Here is a 24,721-nt window from a genome sequence, read left to right as displayed (position 1 = left end):
AATAGCAGCATGGAGGCCCAATGGTTAGCACTGTGGCCTCACAGCAAAAAGGTTCAAACCCTGGTCATCCCAGGCCTTTCTGTGTGGAGATGGCATGTTCTCGCCCTGTATGCGTAGCAGGGCTCGACATTAAGGCTTGTCCGCTTGTCCGGGACAAGTGGATTTTTTGTAGGGCAAGTGGAAGAGAAATTTACTTGTCCCACTGGACAAGTTAAAACTCAAACAAACTAAAATGCCATGTTAGTTCACGTCATGTGCCACTCATTACGTCTATGTTACAGATTTGAAACGATAATTTCTTTCCCCCGCAATACCGGTCAGCGGACCGCTAACGTTAGACCCAGCCCCCTGTTCAGCTCGTTCTCTGGAAGCAATGCAGCATGAAAGCACGGTGAACCTGCCGGTGTTAGTTAGCTAACGTTGGCTTGCTAACTCCGCCTTAACGTTAGCTACCTCCTCGCCCCATCGTTGACAGAAAAGGAGAGACCCGGTGCTAACACGGCACCGGTGCCTTAACGACCGTTATCTACCGGACCGAATTGCAACGCGGTGCCACTGAAATGCCTGCGCTTCTCTCGGATGCTCCGAAAACGGACGTTAGAGGCAACCTAAACATCGCCGCATGTTACGCTAGTTAACACTACACTCAACAGCAAGTAACGTTAGCCTATCGTTAGCTAGCAGCTGGAGTAAACAGTTACAATTCTGACAGCTAAACGGTGTAAAAGTATGTCTGTCTGTATTTCACTGGAGAGGAACATATGACAGTGTGCCGCTGCTGTTGTCGGAAAAACACAGATGTTGCGTTCACTTGAAATTCGCCCCGCCAGCGTTGTGCTGCATTCAAAGTTGTTGTAAAATACCCTTTTCCTATCCAGTGGTTGTTATTGTTGTTACATTTTTAATAAATCATTTAATTTTGCCTTAGCAATAAACAAGCCGTTCTATAATGTCGGTTTTTTTGCTCCTTTTTGAAAAAAATAATAATAATATATGCAGATTAAATATCAGGTAATAATCAACTGTAAAGTAGCTACACCTTTTTAAAAGGATCCTTTTGGTAAATCAGCCTCTGCCGGGTAGAAATTTGTGAAATTGTATAAAAAAAGTTAACACCAACATTTAGTGGCAAAATCCATTGTATGTCTACAAAATTATTTTAGATATAGTAGAAGTTCAAGTCACCACTACCTCTGGTCAAAATATTGACTTAGTATCTCAGAATATAAACTAAGAATCTCAAAGTAATGAGAAACTGTCAAATATTGACTTAAAATCTCAATATATTGGTTTAGTATCTCAATATATTAATTTATCTCAAAATATTGACTTAGTATCTCAATATTGACTTAATATCTCACTATATTGTTCAGTATCTCAATATATTGATTTATCTCAAAATATTGACTTAGTATCTAAATATATTGACTTATCTCAAAATATTGACTTAGTATCTCAATATATTGACTTAGTAACTCAGAATATTGACAAAGAATCTCAAACCAATAAGAACATTTAAAATATTGACTTACAATCTCAATATATTGACTCAATATCTCAAAGTATCGACTTAGTATCTCAATATATTGACTAAGTAACTTAGAATATTGACTAGGAATCTGAAAGTGATGACAAACTTTAAAATACTGACTTAGAATCTCAATATATTGATTTCTGCACACCGGCGTGCAACATATTACTTTGTATTCTGGAGTCTGGAGATCCTTTTTTCTTGTTGAAGGGGAAATCTATTGTTGGGGCACGTTTGTTTCTACTGTTTCAACAGAATTGTATTAATGTTGATAGTGTTTGGATGCTTTCAACGGTTTGTTCAAATTCTGCATTAGCAAAACACAATTTTTTTTATAAAATGATGAATCTTTACCCGGACAAGTGACTTTTATGCATGGACAAGTGAAACGTAAATGTACTTGTCCGAAGGACAAGTGTCTCAAAAAGTTAATGTCAAGCCCTGCGTAGGTTTTTTCCGGGTGCTCTGATTTCCCCCACCGCTAGAAAAGAAATGTTCCCCTCCCTCTCTACGGAGCTGGTGCCTGCAGCAAAAAGTTGAGTCCGATTCAAGAAACCCGACATGACCCTGTGGTGGACAATTACGTTACCGGCTATCAGACTCAGTCTGTCCGTATCGCGCCGTGAGAGTCCCGCTAACGTTACAGAAACAGGAAACATCACTGGCTATTGCTGCCACAAAAAAGGTGTAATCACTATGAAGGTAAAAAAAGAAACACAAGCACTGAACTGCCCAGGAGTTTGTCTAACAATAGGTGACTGTGTCCTGCAACAACAAAGCAAAAATATTAAGTTATAAGTATAAATATAAGTTATTGTTACATTATGTTGTTAATAAATGTTTTAAATTTGACAATGTAGTGTTGTACATTGTGAACAAAGGTCAGATATTGCATAAAAGTCAAGTCTAAAAATGGCATAACAACCTGTGCTTTAAAAAAAATGTATGTAAAAATCGAGAATCGAACCGTGACCTTAGAATCAAATGTAATCGAATCGAGGATTTGGAGAATCGTGACACCCCTAATATTAATACAGTCAGTTTTCATTCCTACATGCTGAAGTAGGCTAGTAGTGAGTGGCTAAATGTTAGAGTGTGTGTGTGTGTGTGTGTGTGTGTGTGTGTGTGTGTGTGTGTGTGTGTGTGTGTGTGTGTGAGTGAGTGAGAGTGAGTGAGAGAGTGAGTGTGTATCTCTGTGATATTGTAAATGTGTTTGGGGGAGTGGGGAAAAAGATCTACAATGAGCCTTGCTTTCTCCCTGGCCACATCAGTGACATGTTTGTCTTAAAGGCAGGCCCTTTTTATTTGCCTGTTTTTCATCTTAAATTTCCTCCTGCTGTAGCTCAGAAAGTGCAGCTTGACCTGCACAGTTGTGGGGAATGGCTGATATATCCCTATCCTTCCTTCAGCAAGCATGTGTGCGCGGGCGGACTGAGGGGGCTGGTGTATTCTCACTGAACTGGATGTGTTGTGGAGGATTTGAAAGACACAGGTGGACACTGTGCAAGCATGGACATGCTGTTGTTGCATGTATGTTCATGTATAACCCTTCTAGCTGTCTCCTTGAAGCTATATGTGGAAACGACATAGTGGATAGACCACTTTGCCATGTTGGGAAGTGATTGACTCCATCCCGCCAACCAATCCGATACATACCTTGCAGTGTTTTACGATACATTAATTTATTTGCGGCGTCCCGCCACAATATCAACATTGACCAGCCCGGTTCTTTATGAAAAAAACAACCGCAGAGACTAACTAACTTAACATACTTGCGGTTTGTGAATTCTAGGTGAACTCATTGAAGACATTACCATATGCTAGCTGTGCGCGGTGATGCTAGGTTTCGAAGCGTGCTGTGTAACAGGAGAGTGATGTTCTCTTCAGATTACATAAATCATAGTCTCGCATTGCCAGACCTTACTCCACAGCGCTGTTCCTCCACACATACATTGCAGGAGAAAAAAATGCTGCAGGTTTGCATTTCTTTAAACCAATCACAATCTGAAACATCACCATTGATTCTGTGGGATTGTGCCAAAGCATATTAGGGGCCGAATTATTTCATTTTCGTCTGCCAGGAATAAAACAAAAAGAGTCTAAACAGAGAGAACTGGTGGATAAAATAAAAGAGCTTGAACAAAACACAACAAATCGGCCTCAATCAATATCCTAAATAACGTAGAGAACTTAATAGTTTACCATCAGACAAAATTGAGGGAGCACTGAGATTTACCAAGCAACGTTACTATGAATATGGCAGTAGATTATTAGCATTTAGTTTAAGAAAACAGCAAGCATCTAACACGGTGCAGAGAGTAAAGTTGCAGGACACCTTTGTCACAAAACCTGATAAAATAGCAGAATCCTTTGCAGAGGTTTATATAAAAATACAGACACCTGCTCAGATGACACGAAACTTGTAGAGTTTCTGGACCACATAAAATTGCCTGAACTCACAGAGTCTGCAGCAGAAGAGTTAGACAGGCAAATTGAAGAATAGGAGATCAAGCAGGTGATTTCATCTCTCAAAAACAATAAAAGCCCAGGTCCAGATGGCTATAGTAATGAATTTTAGAAGACATTCAAAGATTTACTGTCACCGCTGTTACTAAAGGCATACCAGCATGCACAACAATTATGGCACCATCCTGGAATGAGGCCACTATAGTGATGATACATAAGGACGGTAAAGCTCCCACTGAATGTCAATCCAACAGACCAATATCACTGCTGAATGGGGACCTGCGTATATTGACGGCAGTCCTGGCCAGGCGAGTGAATCGGATAATCACTCAAATAAGCCATCCCGATCAGACTGGATTCATCACTGGGATAATGTACGCCGTTTACTAAACATAATATCTCACCAGCAAGATAGGAAACTGGAATCAGTAATTATATCCTTAGATGCCCAAAAGGCATTCAACCGTGTATCATGGCAATATCTATTTCAAACATTAAAGCGACTTAGATTTGGCCCTAACTTTATAACTTGGATACAAACATTGTACTAGTCACCTCAGGCTACTGTCAAAGTTAACGGCTGTAGATCAGAAAGATTCACTTTGGAACGTGGCTACAGACAAGGCGGCTCTTTATCACCTTTACTATTTGCTATTAGTATCGAACCGCTAGCCAAATTCCTCAGGGATGATAATGGCATAAAAGGAATTGTAATTAATGAAGAGGAACACAAATTATCGCTTTATGCCGATGATGTAATTCTGTATCTAACAAAACTGGCATTAACGATACCGCATTTAAAAAAACAAATATCCCAGTTTGGATTTTATTCGGGATACAAGGTAGCCTAAATGTGGAGAAAACTATGGCTATAGATATAAATGGCACGGTCCCACATAGTGTAAAGCTTCAGAGTGGATTTAAATGGTCCATGGAAGGTATTAAATATCTAGGTATATACATTCCCCCATCTCTGCAGAACCTGTTTGACGCAAATTATAGTAAGATAATTCAGAACATTAATAATGATTTAGAACAGTGGTCTGTGCTCCCTCTGTCCCTACTGGGGCGCGTTGAAAGTATCCGTATGAACATTCTACCCAGATTACTGGTTTCAGATGCTACCTATAGAAAGTCTACATTCGATAATTTGGAGAGAATGATGTCAAAATTTATATGGCAAAAAAAAGCGCCCTAGAATCTGACTTAAAACTCTACAGTTATCTCAATCAAACGACGGTCTTAAGCTTCCAAACCTAAAATACTACTTCTGGGCTGCACAAATGAAGCCTATGATAGGGTGGCTTCAGAACAACACAGTACGCATTGGTTTAACATAGAAAAATAAAGCTAAATTAATCAGCATAGGGTCCTTGAAGAGCTTTATACTTAATAAATTGGACATCGGCTTCAGAAGGTGGTCAGAATATGGCCTGATTTATTTGCACCAGTTAATCAGTTTTGGTAATCTAAGGACATTTGAGCAGTTGAGAAGCGATTATGGTCTCCCCAAGACAGATTCTATCGATATCTGCAACTTAGAACATTTCTGACAGGGCACAAGGAATGGGGAAAACTCATAAAAACTTCCCCCATCGAGCAGCTCCTAATAGAAATACAAACAGGAAATAGAGATGAAAAAATGATTAGTAGACATCTAACAACAATATATTTTTATCCATGAATACACAAAACTCCTTGTGGATAAAGCAGAGATGGGAGGCAGAAATGGACATAGACGTATCGCAGGAAGCATGGGAGGAGGTGTGTAGTGAGGCACACCGGGCCACAAGTTCGAATACATGGAGGGAATTCAAGTGGAAAACAATTGTTAGGTTTTTTCAGGACTCCAGAAATAGTATCTAGAATGAGCCAGTCACATTCCAGCTCATGCTGGAGGAATTGTGGAGCACATACTGCCAATCAATCCCATATATTTTGGTTCTGTCCCAAACTAAAGACATTCTGGGAAGAGGTATTTGATGCTCTTAAAAAGGTCTTCCAACAGGATATACCTCGAGATCCCACTTTGGCTCTATTGGTAGTGATACCTAAAGGATTGAATGGAAGGTCAGAGAAGTATCTTTTAAACATTACAGCAGCATTGAAGTGTATAACTATTAGATGGTTGAAACCATTCATATAATACATGGATCCAGAAGGTTTGGGACCTCTATCAGATGCCGCACATTACATATTTATTAAGGCTCCAAAAGTCCATCTTTACTAAGCGGTGGAGTCCTGTAGTATCTTTACTAATACAATAAGACTGATTAGCCTTCCCCCCTCCACTATCTTTATTTTAATTTTATTTTATACATAACCCACACAATGCCTTACAATGCTTAGTGTAAGCCCTGCCAGTTTCCTGACTGCTCATCTGTATGTGCACTTGTGCATATATGAATATCTGAATGTGCATTTTTGATTTGATATATTTAATGTGTACAACTGGGAGTGGATATTTGTATTTGTTTTTGCTTTGTTTCTATTTGTTTGTCTTACTTGCTTGTAATCTTAATTTGGATATAATGTGCACAATTGTTGCCTACAGCTGGATAGAGAAGAGTGTATATACTGGAATGTTGTTGCTGAAAACCTAATAAAAAATAAGTAAAAAAAACAAAACAATCACAATCGTCTTGGGCGGTGCTAAGCTCCGGACACAGCGACGCTGGCTCTGCAAAATGGTCTCAGGAAGGATAATATAAAATGAAGTTAACTGTTCACACAATACAATAACATGTTTTTTTTTTTTTAAATTAGCTGGTTACATGGTTAAACATAATTTCCTCTTACCAGTGTATCGCCCTTTGTAACGTTACTTTGTCGACAGCAATCCTGCCATAATCAGCCCCAAAACGTCCCAGTTGGATAGCAAATGCCGTAACGTTAAACATATTCTTTGTAAATCTTCATAATCATTCCCAGAAAGAACCAAGCAAGCCTATCTTGTTGAACCATCCAAATTTCTTCTTTCTTCAAAACATGCCATTTTCAGCGTGTAGCTTGAAGTTTGTTGTTGTTTCACGAAACAAAGTTTTGTAAGATGAGAGACATCCGGCAGAACAACCGGCGATTATTCTGGAAATGAATGGTCATCGATCCAGACTACATAAATCGTGCTCTCCTTTCCCCCTCCCCTCCACGCCAAAACAGTAACCGAAAGGTGAAACTGAAAAAAAAAATGTGTTAAACTTAGTGTATATAACATTACTGCTAAATTCGTGTGTGTGTGTGTGTGTGTGTGTGTGTGTGTGTGTGTGTGTGTGTCTTTGTGACACGTCGGCTCAGCGTCCAGATGCTCTCCATATTTTTTTTACGTATGCTTAGGTGGTGCGCAAAAATGCTTAAACCCTGCGTCTAAGCCATATAATGGCCATAAAAAAGAGTAAACCCCAAAAAGCATCTTCTAACGGCTAAGGTCCCTGTCCCCCCTGGTCTAATTCGGTGGGAAACACCGCACACACATTTTAATGTATTTGCTAAATCTGTTTCCATTGCACTTTGTAGCATTTTGCTTTTATCAGTACACCAACTTTTCCACCTCAGCCAAATATTTGTGAGATATTTCAAGACTTTTTTCGAAATTATGGCATGAAAATGTCCATAAAAACAGGTGAATGGAAAAGCACCTACAGACGGTTAAAGGTACAGTAAGCGATGGGTTTGATGAGGGTAGGCTAGGGTTGATTTCAATGTGAATTGCGCACGACCTGGGTTGCTAACAGCCGGGTCAGGACAAATTATGTGATTGGTTGGAAATGACAGTGTCATCGCACACTTTAAAAAAAACAACATACATTTGTCTCACTGTGCTTTACACTGGGTTTTCACCATAGACTGTATAAAACTAGGATGTTCACATACAGCTTCAACATTCACTCCACCTACAGTTTACCAGCCTGAGCTTAATGTGTGTCTTCGTCACATTGCTAACAGTAGTCATGTTTGTTTTTAACGTTCGGTATCATAATATTAGGTGTTTGCTTACCAGTGAATGAGACATGAAGTAAAATTGTGGTCCTTTCTCTGCTCTGCTCTTAAGCAGCGATGCAGCAGTACTCATGCAAGTCTGTGTGTAGGTCGGAGCCCCGAGTGCAGATGGACGGGCTAGACAGTGCCCCAAGGAGATGCTACTTTTAAATTTTGCTTTAATGTTAACTGAATCATGTGTAAGTTAATGTAATATTGAGTCCATGGGGTGGGCTACACTTTTAATGTACTGTATGTATGCATGTGCCTGATAATCAAATTGCACGTCTGTCAGTACTTAATTATGTCGGAACACTAGTGTGTTAGAAAAAGAAGAGAGAGGGTATCCTTAGCTGTTCATTTTGTGTGTATGTTCCTCCCCCTTGGACTTGTCTCCAAAATGGCCTCTGTTCTAGTAGAAGTGAAAGAGTTTGTCGAGCCTGCTGGTAATTTGAGCCTGGTATTCATGGCCAGAGGAACAAACGAGGAAGGGAGGGAGTTTGCTGGGGGAGGAGGAGAAGGAAGCAAGGTAAAGAATGACGTTCCTTCTTTGTATGGAATTTACCTCCCTAGTTCACTGTCTGATTCTTTTGGAAGAGGCCCAAATAGTGTCCCTTTTGTGAGTTAGGTAGGAGTATGTAGGCTATTTTTGTGAGGCAGCAATCATAGGGATAATAAAAAGCCAGTGATTAAAAAAAAAAAAGATCTGGATGGGGCCACTCACGTTACCCCTTCATGCTCACTTTCATGCTGTTGTCTAATCAATCTATCTTATGAGTCATGTTTAAAGAGGAACAGTCTTTGAATAACCAAACTCTGCCTTCCTGTAGCGTCTGAATGTCCACACCTGTGTGTCTCTGTTTTCATTGAAGCCATTTGAGTTGTAACAGAATGTTCTGCTTCTGTAACCAAGAGCTAGCTGACATTTCTTGTTGCTACTTACCAGTGTGTGTAGCCAGCTCGATAGGGTTGACATTCTCTGTTTGACAGTGAGCATGGTTGAACTGACCTCGACATTATTGAAAGTCCCCAGCCTTGCTGTGGTTGCCGTGGTGCTGAATTAGGTGAGGTGGTGAGGGCATTAGTCGCTGTAGCCAGGGGACCACTACAGAAATGGCATGCATCCTGTTGCTGTGTCTATCTTCTGGTAAACCAGCATATGTTTTTAAAGTTAGGGTTATTTTTTGTTGTGTAAGACTGGCTTTGCTTTTTGGGAAATTTTATAATGGTGAATCCGATCAGTTTGGTTTGTGGGATAAAGTATTTGCATGTGTTTGCCCGGGGAATGATCTTGCTATAAGCCGAATCGTCACCTTAGTGTATGAACAGAGCACAGGAGGGCCTGTTTCTCTTTCTGCAGCCGTGGGATATGTCTCTGGCTCTGCATCTGAAAGCGAGGCAGGGAGGATAGTGCGGAAGAGGGAGATGAGAGCAGAGGAGTTTTGGTCAGCGTTTCAGCAGAATGTGGTCACATGACAAGAAGGCTGGGCCACACATTGGCTGAATCCGTCCAGGCATCTGGGAGGAAGGTGCCTCCTGCTGGTTGCCTTTTTATCAGTGCATCCTATTGGAAGGCTCAGTGTAAGCAGAGCTGTAAAGCCCCTTGTTTTTTTCTGCTCTTTGAATAGCCTTCCCATCCTCCCCTCCATGCTGGAAGCCTCTGTATGGATAAGAGACAGGCCTTTTGCACCATGTGCATATCGTGTTAATTAATAATTTTAGGAGCAGGCATATGAAAGCTTTCTGCTGCTTCTCACGTAAAAGCTTTCATTCTTAATATGAGTCAGCATATCATGTTCTTCATTAGAACTGTAAGGATGGCGTACCTGTGTCACTCTTCAACTGGAACGACTGTTGTGTCATCAAGTAAAGGAGCCCTGTTAATATGAACATTACTTTTAACAGTAAAATATGTTCTGTTAAAAGTAATTTACTAGTCAATAGCTGAATTGTCTGACTGAGAATTTGAATTAGCTGTTCTTCAATTTCCACCTGTACCTCTCCCCAAGGTGACCTACTATTGGTAAATTGGCTTCATGCTGGTATTCCTCATACATTTATTTGCACAGCCGTTTTTAATGATAACAGACTGCGCTGCTTGTCATTTAGCAACCAAGTAAATTTTAAGAAAAAAGGATTAGACTGGGTTGCCAATGTAACAGGCAGATACTCATGTACAGCCAATAGTTTTTTTTAAGGTAGACATGTTGTCATTAATAGCAGGAAAAGCACAGGAGTAAATTATAAAATTACTAACAACTTCCATGTCGTTTCATTTCCAGGACCCTGGTACTGTGCATACTGGCTCATTTCAGTGGTTTACTGGTACACGGTTATTAATTACACCTGTGCTGCCATTAAATTGGTTCTTCCTATACTGCAGATACAAACCAGTCTATAAAAGATATCACTTCATGTTAGGGCTGGACAATATGTAAGGAATATTGTTGTACCCCTTCAGGCTGATTCAAGACCGTTTCGCGTCGGGGTCCTGATCACCCTGTCGCAGTTGTATTCGCTATAACAACCGCCTCGCTCTATTATCCCGCTTATTACATGGCTACTTACCAAATAAATAAAAAAATATATAGATTTTTAAAAAGGAGTTTATTGATTTAAATATGATTGTATTGCTTCTGCTAAAGAAAATAGTCTGTTCTGCCTCTATGGTTGGAATCCTGCGTCCATAGCAATGTTAACTCTGTAGCTGTTTAACCCTTGTGTTGTCCTTCGGGTCCCAGTGACCCGAAGGACAACACAAGGATGATGTACTTCCGTTTACTTTGTTGAGAATTGCTCTCTAAACCCTGTTTTTTGTAAAGTAAGTAAGTAAAGTTTATTTCTAGAACACATTTAAACACAGTTTAAGCTGACCAAAATGCTGTACAAACAAGAACTAAGGTGCTGTATTAACCCTTGTTTAGAGAGCAATTCTCAACAAAGTAAACGGAAGTACATAATCCTTGTGTTGTCCTTCGGGTCACTGGGACCCGAAGGACAACACAAGGGTTAATGCATCCCTTCGTCTGTTACTCAACACCACAGTATCTCCCCTTCCTGTAGCTAATACATTTCTGGCAAAAGCCACCGGTCCGGATACGCATTTTATCCCAATCACGGGTAGGGGTGGGAGATATTGACAAAAATGAATATCTCGATATTTTTTTTCAATATCTCGATATCGATATTCAGACGATATTTTTTAAATCCTTCTAGAAGTTCGGAGGCTATTTCGGGGATCAGGAGTTGGATGTGATCTGACTGGCCCAGGTGAGGGAGAGGTGCAATTCTGTGTGCTTTTTTCATGTTAGAGTATACATGGTCTAGTGTGTTCTTCCCTCTAGTAACACAATCTACATGCTGGGAGAAAGCTGGAGGGGAACAGACTTTAAGGACGCCTTGTTAAAGTCCCCTGTATCCCGTATCCAGGTGATCGCGCTGCAGTTTTATCACTATTGTTAGCAGTGAACCAAACTTGTGCTAACGTTAGCATCGGGGGCTATGTAGACGGCAGTGTGCTGTTTTCATAGTAAATAAAATGGTCAGTATATTACCAATAGAGCTCCAGGTCAGGTGAGCCGTGCTGGGCAACAATCCTGCAGTTGGTACTCCATTCATTGTGCACAAAAATGCAGTCCTCCGCCTCTGGTCGTGCCGGAGTTATTTTCTCATTCTGCCGGTAGCTAGCTCGGCGTGCTAGCGCCGACAACAACCTGGAGGGCTCGGTCAGGCTATGTCCTCCGGGATGTTATGAGCCGCCTGGAAGGCTCTCGTAACAGCTGTGTTGCATCGTGGTCCTGTATTGATTAGTTCAGTGTGGCTGTACGTACTTGTATAAATATACACCGACAGGAGAGCCGCTGCACAATCGCGCGCGCCATCTTTGTTGACATGAGTGAACGTCATAACACACAGGTAAGAACTAGTAGCTGCTTACTCTCTTGCGGGACGATCGTGATTTTGTACAAAAAATACAGTCAAACAAACCCCTACAGTATTAAAAGCTTAAAAATCAGTCAACTTCTTTCAGCTCTTTTCATGTTGTGTCGAATTGTACAAATTATGAAATATTCCATATCCCAATTTTGCATATCATCCAGACAACAATTTGGATATTATCGTCTAAACGATATATCGCCCAACTCTAATCACGGGCTGTGGTAGTAGCCGTATATTTTATGAGTTGGGCTGTTATGGGGTGCTGCCATGCTATCACCAGCTATAAATGGACAAATTACCCAGCTGCTGTTTTAATCACTGCAGGAATTGACACAACATTAGCTGAAGCGTTGTAGTGAGCAATCGGCTGCTCTAATTCACATTAAACTGAACATTTCCGTTGACAGTGAAGTGAGACACGGTGAATGGCTTCTTTGGGAATCTTTATGTTGACGTTTATGTCCTCCTTCATCTTGTTTCCATTTTGCACAGCTGCTGCAGTTGACACACCTGTAACGTTAAACATGTTGCAATGTAAGCTAACTAATTAACGTTGTTGTCCCTATAGCTGTTACTGCGTAGCGATCATAGACCGTATATAAAGATGTAGCGATAGACCACCAGATCTGCTGTCATTGCTTGAATTGGGTGGACAGAAGTTGATCCACGTTTCCCCACTTTTTGCCACAGCTGATAAATTATCCGGACTTCTTTCAGCGGATTGATAGCTGTCCTCTAGAGTGAACAGAACAGCATCCATGGCAACGCTCAGCTATGCATGGCACCGGTGTGTTATACTCATGGTTATACTTAGTAATGGTCTGTTATCAAGAAATAACAGACCGCACAATGCCTTAGAATCCAACCAAGCCATGTAATAAATCAGTATAATATCGATATCCTCATATGAGACCAGATATCGTCTTAGATTTTGGATATCCTAATATCGTTATAGTTATATGGCATAAGTTTTGTGTTTTCCTGGTTTTAAAGGCAGCATTACAGAAAAGTGATGTCATTTTCTACACTTACCAGACTGTTCAAGCTGTTCTATTATTTGCCTATAACCACTTAGTCATTATATTATTGATGATTATTTATCTCATCTCTCATTGTGTAAATATTTTGTGAAAGCATCAATACCAGTCAACCCTACAATATCGTTGCAATATTGACATTGAGGTATTTGGACAAGAATAATGTGATATCTGATTTTCTCCATATTGCCCAGCCCTTGACGGTGTCCCATCTTTACATATTTACATGTTAGCTCACCTGGTTAAGTGTGCACCCCATGTACCAAAGCTCAGTCCAAACTGTGGCCCTTTAGTGTATGTTGTCTCCACTCTCTTTCCTGGCTAAAGCTGTGCTATCATCCATCCACCCATCCATCCATCGTCAACCACTTATCCCGTGCACAGGGTCGTGGGGGGGCTGGAGCCAATCCCAGCATACGTCGGGCGAAAGGCGGGGTACACCCTGGACAGGTCGCCAGTCCATCGCAGGGCCACACATAGACGAACAACCACACACTCACACATGCACACCTACGGACAATTTAGGGACACCAATAAACCTAGCCTGCATGTCTTTGGTCGGCGGGAGGAAGCCGGAGTACCCGGTGAGAACCCACACAGACACGGGGAGAACATGCAAACTCCACACAGAAAGGCCGGGCCAACCGGGGTACGAACCCACAACCTTCTTGCTGTGAGGCGACAGTGCTAACCACCGCACCACCGTGTCCCCTAAAGCTGTGCTATCAATGTAAAAAATTATATTAAAATTATTTTTATAAAATAAATTAAAGAATAGAAAAATATTCATATTTCTTTCATTTTACATACGAAAAAACTCAATAAAAACACATTGAGATAAATCAATGTTCTTTTGGGTTGCTCACGCTCTGTCCTGGTGTAATGGTGGTTTTTGTTTTGTTCTTTTTAGCGATGCTCTAATACTGATATCTGGCTGATACTGACTCAAATAGCTGTATCTGGTATCGGTGACATTAGGGCCGATCTATTCAATTCCATGTTTATAAACATTATTTTCTGAAATTGTATTTCCTGTTTAAGTTTGACCAATTTGTTGCTGCATTTAAAAGGTTTAAACTTACACATAAAAATCCCAGTCACTTCGACTCAGCTGTTTGATTTGATTGTTGCTCTCTCTCCTCAGGCCCCCCATGACCGTGAGCCGTGGGCTACGGCTCGGCGGCGCCCCACCTTTGGAGTGGTCTGCTGCTGTAATTGGGACCCTGTGATTCCTCACCTCTCCTCCTCCCCTCCCTCCCCCATCCCATCCTCTCCCTCCCCCTTCCCCTACTTCCCCCCCCCTCCCACGCGTCGCTGTGCTGGACGTCATGAGCATAGTAATCGCGCTGGGAGTCACCACACCTGAAACGTCTTACTCAGATATGGCTGCTGGATCAGAGTAAGTACTCATTACCTGCTGGTGGGACTCAAATATGTAGCTGTGCTCTCATATTAAAGAAAAAATCTGTTAATTTACAACCAGGGTCTTATTTTGGTAGTTTTGCCCATCAGTTTATCTGCCAAATTATTTGCCGATATGATTTGGCAACATTGCTCAAATAGTCAGTGTCACAGGTGGTAAACAAACTTCCTGTTTTACCTAAGGACTGTACTATGAATCAAGATCAACATGCCCTGGATTTATTTCAGTTACCCGGCTTCACCTAACCTAACAACCACGGTCCTGCATAAGCTGTGTCATGACGGTGGTTAACAACTAGTTCAATCAACCCAGGGTTTCCCAATCCAGCGACACACGCGTTCATATAAAAGAGGCGGTGTTTGCACAGCATGACCAATCGCAAACATCTACCAGAGCTACATAAGAAGAGCAAACTATAATTCTACATAAATATGGAGAACTCAGATACGGTTTTACAGGCAAAAAAGCAATACAGTCGCTGCTTTCTAGGAAAGATTGTGAAAAAATAGCCGACGCTGTAAATATGTAAATCATAACGCTTATCAATATCACTTCCCCCATCAGTCTGGCACAAGATCTGACCATAATTACACTTATGCTTTCCATAAACTGTTGTTGCTTTAGCCTATTATTTCAGTTGCAACCCTGGTAGTGGTAAGCGATCGTGAGAGCAAATTAAAATATATATATAAAAACATAATTCAAACCGATGTGTGCATTGGCAACACACGGCTCAAGAAGCCAACAAATAGCCTATACGTAATTCCCTCCGCTGAAAATCTTTCATAAAAATACCCATTAGGGTATTCTTAATTAATCTCTTAATTTGAAACTATCACTACATGTTATGTGATATTTAATAGTCTGGGTACAGTATGTAACTGGCCTGCGCAATTATTTTGTATGTATTCAAAATGTAGTTAAAAACAAATAGTTGTTAATAATGCTAATAAATGTTTCAGGAGCCTAGTTATCACCTCTGTTTCTTCTGTTATTCTAACTACTGACCATTGATTCTGTATTGCCCAGCCCTCCTTCTGTGTAAGGGAGGTAGACTTGTATTACATTTCCATATCAGTCCTTGCTGTGTTAAGTAGTGTCTGAGGAAATGTCGTCAGACAGCTTAAGTAAGAACTGTTCCCACATCTCTGTAAGTCAGCCTGCTTATGTGACTAAGGTTATGTGGAATGCAGCTGGTCTCTCCCATCCACCTGTTCACAGCCCCTTTTAGTTTTCTCCAAACTTCAAGAGGATTGATTCACATAAGAAAATACACTGTCTGCTTAGATATACAAAATCCCAGGATTTAAATGTAACGTTTTGTCATTTTGATTCGTTGGCCATTTAATTGCCCTGGAATTGGAGGACAAGTGGGAAAAAGTAAAGTAATGTACCGTCTGTTCAGACCTCAGCTAAAGGGCAAAAGGAGTTGCATACCATAATGGCTCACACATTCTATTTTCCTAAATTGCTGTTCTTCAAGGCTTGGGAGCCAGTTCAGGGTTGTGGTGCCATCTAGTGGCTAATCTAGTGATTAAAGTCTTCAAACTGTTTTTTACAAAGGCCTGGAAAATCATAGTGGAAATATCTACTGTTTTATACATATAATTTCTGTTCTATTGTCTTTCCTTGGATTAATCATTTTTGTTATTTTCCAGCCCTGAGTCAGTTGAAGCAAGCCCTGCCGTGAATGAAAAAAACTACAACAACCACAGCTGTGAGAGTGCACAGAGTCATGGGTATCGGGGACTACCATATGCTGTGAGTTCCAAGCATCAATTCTAATCATAGCCTTATTATATGAAATTAGTATTGCTCTCTTTCAGTCCAAAATAATTTGGCTATAACTACAAACATTTTAGAAGCTAAAATAATAACTCTGTTTAGATTAGAAAACAGGAAAAGATTGGGTAGACACCCAATCTTTTCCTGTTTTCTAATCTTTTCAAGTTCTGTGTTCTATTATTATAGAACAGTAAGAGTAACACTTTAGATAGGCAGTTTAAAAAAAGACATTGATTTCTATTCTGCTATAAGTCTTTTGTTACCACAAACTACTTCCTTTATTAACAGCTGTACTGTTTCACATACCTGTTGTTATGCCCTCATTTTCATTCGTCTCCATTTTCCATTTCCCTTTTGCCTGAACACTCGTTGTTTGAAGATGCAACAGTCTTCCGTTGTGTGTTGTCAGGATCACAACTATGGCGCGCCCCCTCCCCCCACCCCACCCGCCTCCCCGCTCTCCCAAACCATCATTCCCCGTATGGATCTCAACGGCGTGGTACACGACTCCCGCTATCATGAAACTACTGAGGACAACTCAGCCGACAGCGACAGCTCCTCAGGGGAAGACGGGGCTGTGGCCAGTTGGTGTCACTGCAGCCTGACTTCGGATGGCCTGCTCATCAAATGTGACAACTGCAGGTGAGAGATGGAAAACCTGCCCAGTCTGGATCCTTAAGCATAAGTTCCAGCTGCTGCATCAGGTGCAAGTGTAATTAATGACTAGATCTTCCAAACAGTCTTGCAAATGTATGAGAAAGGAAACAAGAAACTTGTTGTTTTTTTTGTGGTGTCAAACTCTAAATTCTACAATATGTCATAAAATCTGAAATATAATTTGTCAAAATGCAGCATGGAGTACTAATGTCACTAATCTCTGTTCATTTGTCAGCTATATAATCCAAATAAAATATCTTGCTTCTAAACCTCAAATTTAGGCGTGATCGCTCCTCAAAAAAAACAGCTTTCTCAAAAATGTTTGGCGAGCAGAATCTCCTGCCATTTTCAAACATCTGCGCAATTGTTGATTCATGTACTTGGCCTTTTAGTCTGTTCAGCAATTTCATTGCTACGATCTTGTAACAAGTATTTGACTTCTTGTTTCGCTTTTTTATGCCCGATTTATCTCAAGCTTATGTGTTTTATTGCCTATTTTGTTGCAGGAGGAAAGGAGCAGAAGGCCAACACAGAAAAACAGAAAATGTCTCAGGTACATTGTCTCTTGTCTTTTTTTGGTTATTTCATTTCCTTATAGGAGTTTGTAAAGTTCTCTCTGATGAGTATACCTGTGTTTTGTTTTTTCGTCTGTAGCTGGAGAGAGCAGTGCCACTGAGAGTGGTGACGAAGAGGTCGAGCCCTCCACCATCTCTTACACTGCCACCCAGCATACACCCACCAGCATCAAACTCACTGTCAACCGGGTCAAAAGGAGCAAATCCAAAAAGAGAAAGAAGAGCACAGAGAAGGCCCGTGGAACGCCAAAGGGCAAGAAGGTCAAGGTATGCAAACTCTTGCAAGCAGAGTGCACTAAAGTGAGTATAGCAAAGAATCCATTGGCAGATAGAAGCACATGATAAACGCTACGATCAAAGCCCAATATGCAGCTGTTATTTTTTGTTAACTCCCTTGCCACATTGAGAATACCTCAAATTTGTTTTTGATTGTAGAACAGTGCTGCCTTACATGTGCATGTATTGATATGTGTTCATTTTCCTTCTTTCAGGCTTTCAGAGAGGGTTCTAGGAAGTCTATGAGGATGAAGGTAAGATTGGAGGTATATCTTAAGATATGCTTTAAGATAAGCTGCATGCTTCTATTTTCTGTAAAGAATAACTGCTTCATCTTGTCTTCGGTCTAGAACTCAACAACAGAAGTCAGTGTGTTGGATGAGAATACAGCAGAGGGATGGGAGAGCAGAATCCGCCAGTGGACGGACCAGTATGAGGAGGCTCTGGCCAATCAGTACAGCGCTGATGTCCAGACCCTCCTCCAGCTCCACCGCACTGCCAACACCACTGTCTCAAAGGCAGAGGACGACACTGCAACACCCCCTTCTGCTACACAGATCCACGCCTCAGGTGATGCCATGGACACCATCAACCGCACTGAACTGACCTGTAACAACACAGTGCTCGGGTCACAGATGCAGGTCAGCCCAAGTCCTGAACCAAACAACAATTGCACTTTAAGAGCGAGTTAGCTTTTCAAAAAACAAAAAAATAGTCACAATTGTGTAATCTTGCCTTGTGTAATATTTTCCTGTTTTGGCAAATAAGTGGTTTGTGATTTGCTCTTTGTGGGGTGGGGGTGGGTTTTGGTTTTGTGGAAAAAAAGAAAAAAAGCCGCTCCGTGTAAAAAAAAAAAAAAAAAAAAACAAAAAAATAAAATTCTGAAAAAGGGAAAAAAAAGAAAAAAATAAAAAATTTATTTTAAATTAAAATTTTTTAAAAAAAATATTATTTTTTTTTTTTTTTTTTTTTTGTTATTTTATTTTTTTTATTTATTTAATATTTATAAAAAAAAAAAAAAAAAAAAAAAAAAAAAAAAAAAAAAAAAAAAAAAAAAAAAAAAAAAAAAAAAAAAAAAAAAAAAAAAAAAAAAAAAAAAAAAAAAAAAAAAAAAAAAAAAAAAAAAAAAAAAAAAAAAAAAAAAAAAAAAAAAAAAAAAAAAAAAAAAAAAAAAAAAAAAAAAAAAAAAAATATAAATTCAGGGGATCCAAAAAACATTCACAAAGATTCTAGAGTTGTCTCACCTGTTTGATGTCATTGTATCTTTCCAGACCCTACCCATTTGTGCTGTTCTACTCAAAGTTTAATGATGTAGAAATGTGTGTTGATGCAAGGACCTTTGGAAACGACGCTCGCTTCATCAGGAGGTCCTGTACACCCAATGCTGAGGTCAGCCTAATTTTTTTAAATCTCAATGCCTGCCACTTATATTTCCTTTCTGTGTAGCTTTGAGTTCTTTGAGTTTTGTTGTTTATCTTCAAAAATAACTCGTGTATCGTGTATCTGTTACCTTTAACAGGTAAGGCATATGATTGCTGAGGGCATGATCCATCTGTGTATCTACGCCATAAGTCAAATCACAAAGGACGCTGAGGTCACCATTGGATTTGACTATGAGTTCAATAGCTGGTCAGTACTGCTCCTCAACCCATATCCATCTTTCCACCTGCCTTTGAACCATTCACTAGAAAGCAATCCACAAAAAGCAACACAGGTCAATTTCAATCAGCTGATTAACTTCCTCCATGGTGGATGTGGTTGCTGCTGGCACTAGTTTCACATGTTTTCATGCATTAGCAGGGCAGAGTAGGCTTCGTGCAGGTGAACTGTGTGTGTGTGTGTGTGTGTGTGTGTGTGTGTGTGTGTGTGTGTGTGTGTGTGTGTGTGTGTGTGTGTGTGTGTGTGTGTGTGTGTGTGTGTGTGAGTGACTGTGTGCCTCTCTGGCCCTCTCTCTACACACAAAAATAAATGTGTGAAACAAGCAGGCCTGTTTTTTGAAAAAACGGCCAGCACTTCAGCAGCCGGTTTGAGTGAAAGATAAACTACTCAAATAACAAAAAGGAGTAGGCTTACACAGAAAGGAGAAATCATGTTTAAAATGTAACCATCTGAAAGTAGCGCAAGGAAAACGATGCCAGTGGGACTTAAGTTCCACTTTCAGTTTCTCATGGAGATATTAACATTGGGCCACCTAGATCCGGTCTGTCCACCAAAGTAACAATGATTACATAATAACACTTTAGATAAGTAATGAGTAATCAGAACAATAAATTGATAGCTTGATTACATTGAAAAGTAGTCCTCATGATTTGTCTCAAATGTATCGTAACCATGTCATATATATGATATGACTTTAGTACACAATAAAACAAATATTACTGGGACCACTTGATCCCACACTATGGGGAATTCCCTTGTTACAGCAGCTCAAATGCAAACACAACAGATAACACAAATAAAGATTAAATATAAGTAGAATATAAAAGAAATATCTTAATATTTATATATATATATATATATAAACAGAAAAATAAGAAGAGTTATAATAGTACAAAATAGTATTGAAAATGTACATTATAGACACCTCTTTTTATATACTTTACAGATATACACTACATGAAAAAGGTGCAGATGAATAAGAAATGTTATTGCAGAGGTGACACAGAGATTAACATTTAACATCTATATTCACATAATAGACAGCACCACTGACTATCACTGTAACAATTTGGCCACAATTAAGCACATTGACAATACAAGGCCTAGTCACATACTAGATTTTGACCTAGTCTTGTTAGCTTATTGCTGCTACAGAATGTGTGTATTTGTGTTCAATCTTCCGGCTTTTTCTTCATTGTGATCTTCTCCTCTCTCTTAACCAGTAATTACAAAGTGGACTGTGCCTGCCATAAGGGAAACCAGAACTGCCCGGTGCAGAAGCACAACCTGAGGCCCATGGAGAGCTTCCTCATTACCCCCTCACTGCCACCTTCCTCCCCTCTGGTTGGTGCTGAGACCCGACGGAGAAAAGCCAGAAGGAGAGAGTTGGAAAACTATGTTGCCGATGACAGCAACCAGATCCTGGACCAGGAGGCCAAAGAAATGCAGGGGAACAGTGACTTAGAGGTGTGTGTGTCATTTGGTCCAATCAGTCCAATGATCGCTTAGATTAAAGTCCATTAAGTATTAATGTTACCACGAAGGGAAAAACAGTGTTCATTTTCAAGTTTTTGAAAATGCCTATATTAGCCAAACATTGCTTGTATTTTCCGCTGTGTAGGATGTTTTCCTCATGTGCTGTCTTTCTGTGTAATTAGGAGAGACTGCTGGATGAGTTGAAGGTGGAAGATGGAGAAGAAGGAGAGGTGGATGAAAATGGGGTCGCCATCTATAGTAAAAGAGTATGGCATTTTAACTATTTTCAATACAGTTAGATACAGTTAGTAGATATTTTTGTTCTCTGTGACAATAGATTTAAATTCCAGCAATACATCAGTAATTCAAAAGACAAAATGTTTGATAATTCTCAGACCCTGCCTGTGTAACTCCCCTCTTGTGTCTGTGCTTATTCATGAAGACACATAACAGCCTGGAAAGGAGGCGAAAGAGAGTGGGAGGAGCAGAGGTGAAGGAGGAGGGTGTGGAAAGTGAGTACGGGGCAGGAAACCCTGCTGGTAACAATCCAATACCCCATAACACTGGAGTGGGGATCAGCACACGACGCACCACCTATGTCATGGTCAGTGAGAGAAAACAGGTTGTTTCATCTGTATATGTTCATCTTTTAGTTTTTGATTGATTCTATTTATACATTCTCTTTCAGGAAGTGCCATCTATTGAAGAAAAGACCTTATTACCCAACCTGCCTGCCCCAGTTGCTCCCCCTAAACCTGCTAGACCTACCAAGCCTCGGCCCAAAAGTCGGATCTCTCGCTACCGGTCAAGTTCATCCCAGCGTGCCCGGCGTCAGCGCCAAGCCCTCGCACAGCAAGCAGCAGCAGCAGCGGCTGCTGCTGCTGCAGCCATGGCAGCAGCACCATCATCAGCTGATCAGGGTGCTTCTCTGGACGAGGAGGGACCTCAGGGCCCATATGGTGCTGAACATGGCCATGGAGAGAGAGGTCTGGGGGGTCATCTCCTAGATGGAGATGGCCAGGGTTTAAACTGCATAAATAGAGGCAACTTGCGCTACCCCAAGACCAAGAAGGTTAGAGGACATTAGACTGTGTAGAAATTATTTGTAGGATTTTGGTTGTGCTATGGTTGAGTCAAGCTTATTCATATTCAATCATATTAGTTATTTTGTAAATTCCTAGCTAATGCAGAGTTAATTATTAATGTTTGTCTTTGTTCTCAGTACCTGGTGACAGAGTGGTTGAATGACAAGGTACCTGGAGGGGAGAAGGTCCACCAAGAGGGGCCTGTTGAGCGCCTGCTACGGATAACCACTGACCCCACGGTGCTGGCCACCACCCTCAACATGCTGCCAGGCCTCTCCCACTCATCACTCATCTGCACCACACCCAGACACTACGTCCGCTTTGGCTCCCCTTTCAACCCCGAGAGACGCCGGCCCCGTCCGCTCCAAATAGACGGGACTTATGGCTGCTACAAGAAGGTGAGAGATGTAGCAAGGTATTATAGAGTACATGAATATAAAATTTATAATGATGTTGTCTTCCTTAGCGAATTCAAATTAAGTGCCTGTCTGCAGGTCCTCAATTAATCAAATGCTGAAAGCTTTAAAATGGATGAAATGCAGTTAAATATAAAGAATTTACTCTTGAATGAGTGTTAAGTCTCGAAATCTTGCACAGTATGCTGTTCTTTTTGGTGAAAAGGGGACCAGCAAGTCTTGATTTTACCGTCATTGTGCCTTAAATTGGTCAAAAAAAGTATTCTACCTGTCTATAAAGTAGAGGTGTGAATCTTCACTGATCTCCCGATTCGATTACGATTATCATGTCTTGGATTCAATATCTCGATGCATCACGATGCGTCAAACATTTTTTCTATTAAAGCCATATAGGATATTTGACTTGACAAGCTTGTATTGTCAAGTGCAATGCCCAAGCTGCAATAAGTATCTTTAGACTGGAATGATGAAGTGTTTGGGTTAATTTCTTTAAGGTAGCTACAATGAACCTATTTTGGATTAGTCATATACCACCCTACTTTTAACTTGCAAATCTATTGTGCTGTATTGGAATAACTGACCCCAGACAACTCTTTAACAAAAAATGTATTGTTTATTGAACAATGACTTAAATATACAAATATTTTTTAGCCGTTAGATTGAATAATAAAAAAAACATATAACACAAATCACACCCTTCAAATATGCTAACTGCAATATTTCTTCAAATTATATTACACACAATTACCCCTTTATCCGTTTCTTTATCAGTTTCCACTTACAACACTCCAGCTACACAAAATTATTCCTCCTTACAGCAGTTTCATTGTAAAACTTACTCAAACCCTATTAAACCACTGTTACCACACACACACACACACACACGCACAAACACACACACGCCAAGAGAAAAAAGAAAGAAGTTGCAGGCCTGATGGTAGCTCGTGTGCGATGCGTCCGACAGGACGTTATCTTCAGTGAAGCAAACACACAGAAATCCAGCGGTTTGTCCAAGAAACTCAGATCAAACACGAAAACCAGTCACCAGCTACTGCAAAGTCCTCTTCAGCAGGGAAACACGCTGTCGTCCTCTCCGGTCCGAAATCAGCGCCCTCCGAATTAGCAACTCTTTGCCGTTAGCTCCAACTTTAGCCAGGCACGCTAGCACAACGTTTGTTAAACCACTGCTGTTAGACAAGAAAAGTGCCATAGTGTACATCTCTTCAACTTCGTTACTCCACTTAGCTCTTCTCCAAGCTAACTATTCTAGTGTGTCTCGATGTTCCTCAGTGTTTACTTTCCGCTTCTCGATTTGCGATCCTCTCCTCTCTCCTCCTCGTGTCTTAGCTCAGTCGTTTTGCATGTGTGTTTGTTTGAGTGTCTGTCTGTCTGTGTGCATATCTGCCTACCTGTCTCTGTCTGTCTGTCTGTGTGTTAGGCTACTGAGAATGTTATTTTTCATTTGAATGTTTATGCCGTGGCCGGAAAATTAACGAGCCACATCATTGCGTTATAATCGACTATGGTCGACCACTGCATCGATGCAGCATCGTCCGTGTCCGCATCCCGATGCATTGATTATTTGATTAATTTCAACACCTCTACTATAAAGACACAGTTGTGAATACATGGGACTTACAACCTTGTAATTAGAGATGCACCGATTACAACTTTCTAGGCCGATTCCAATTTCCAATTTTCATTGAGTTAGGCCAGCCGATACCGATTTTAGCCGATTCCGATTTCATTTTTTCCAACCACTTTACAGCACACACAAATATTTATTTTCTCTTTTCTTTACATATAACCGTGTGTGCGTGCGTCCTTGAGAACTGTAACTCGTATAACTTATGTTGTCAGTTAATTTTAGCATTGACCGGCATGAAATCGGCATATATCAGACTGACCTGCTGTTTGCCGCTCGTGGCCGAGCACGTGAAAACCGGCCAATTCCGGTCACCGGCCGGTCTGTCGGTGCATCTCTACTTGTAATATGTTAAATTCTATAATACAAACATTCCATCTTTTATAAATCTCAAGACTTTCTGAGGTATATAGTTTTTTTATACCTACAACATTAATGTTGTTTTGATGCAGAGATGGATAAAGCAGGCGGAGGATGAAAGCTGTTCAGCCAGTGTTGAGGATGGCACAGAGTCCACCTCCTCCCAGCAAAGTACCAGTAGCAGATCCACCCCCAACCCCATGTCCAACGGTATGTAAATCCCCACTTTCATCTTGCAGACTCATTTATTGCTGTATTTTCACCAAAGCTGGAAGAATATAGATCAGAACCAAGCTGGGTGATATTTTTACTGAAAGTACAACTAAGTAAAGGGTGCAGTCAGATAAAAAATGTGTTGTTACTGTTGTGTCTTGTCATCTTCTCCATACTAGAAGTGTATTGTTTCCTATTTTTTC

General features: G+C 40.5%; 1 protein-coding gene across 1 annotated transcript in view; it reads left to right on the top strand.

The window, feature by feature from the left end:
- Positions 1-24,721, top strand: part of setd5 (SET domain containing 5) — a 66,270-nt gene that overhangs the window by 23,597 nt on the left and 17,952 nt on the right. The window contains 15 exon segments of the mRNA XM_039798479.1: positions 14,093-14,347; positions 16,030-16,132; positions 16,536-16,798; positions 17,320-17,366; positions 17,468-17,655; positions 17,880-17,918; positions 18,015-18,307; positions 18,774-19,053; positions 19,184-19,293; positions 20,547-20,790; positions 20,982-21,065; positions 21,242-21,403; positions 21,488-21,871; positions 22,022-22,282; positions 24,398-24,515. Coding sequence (XP_039654413.1) covers positions 14,277-14,347; positions 16,030-16,132; positions 16,536-16,798; positions 17,320-17,366; positions 17,468-17,655; positions 17,880-17,918; positions 18,015-18,307; positions 18,774-19,053; positions 19,184-19,293; positions 20,547-20,790; positions 20,982-21,065; positions 21,242-21,403; positions 21,488-21,871; positions 22,022-22,282; positions 24,398-24,515 — 2,647 coding nt within the window. The 5' untranslated portion in view covers positions 14,093-14,276.

This window comes from Perca fluviatilis, chromosome 4 (assembly GCF_010015445.1).
Source record: "Perca fluviatilis chromosome 4, GENO_Pfluv_1.0, whole genome shotgun sequence".
In the NCBI taxonomy this organism is placed as follows: Eukaryota; Metazoa; Chordata; class Actinopteri; order Perciformes; family Percidae; genus Perca; species Perca fluviatilis.
This window is presented reverse-complemented; position numbering and strand designations above follow the sequence as displayed.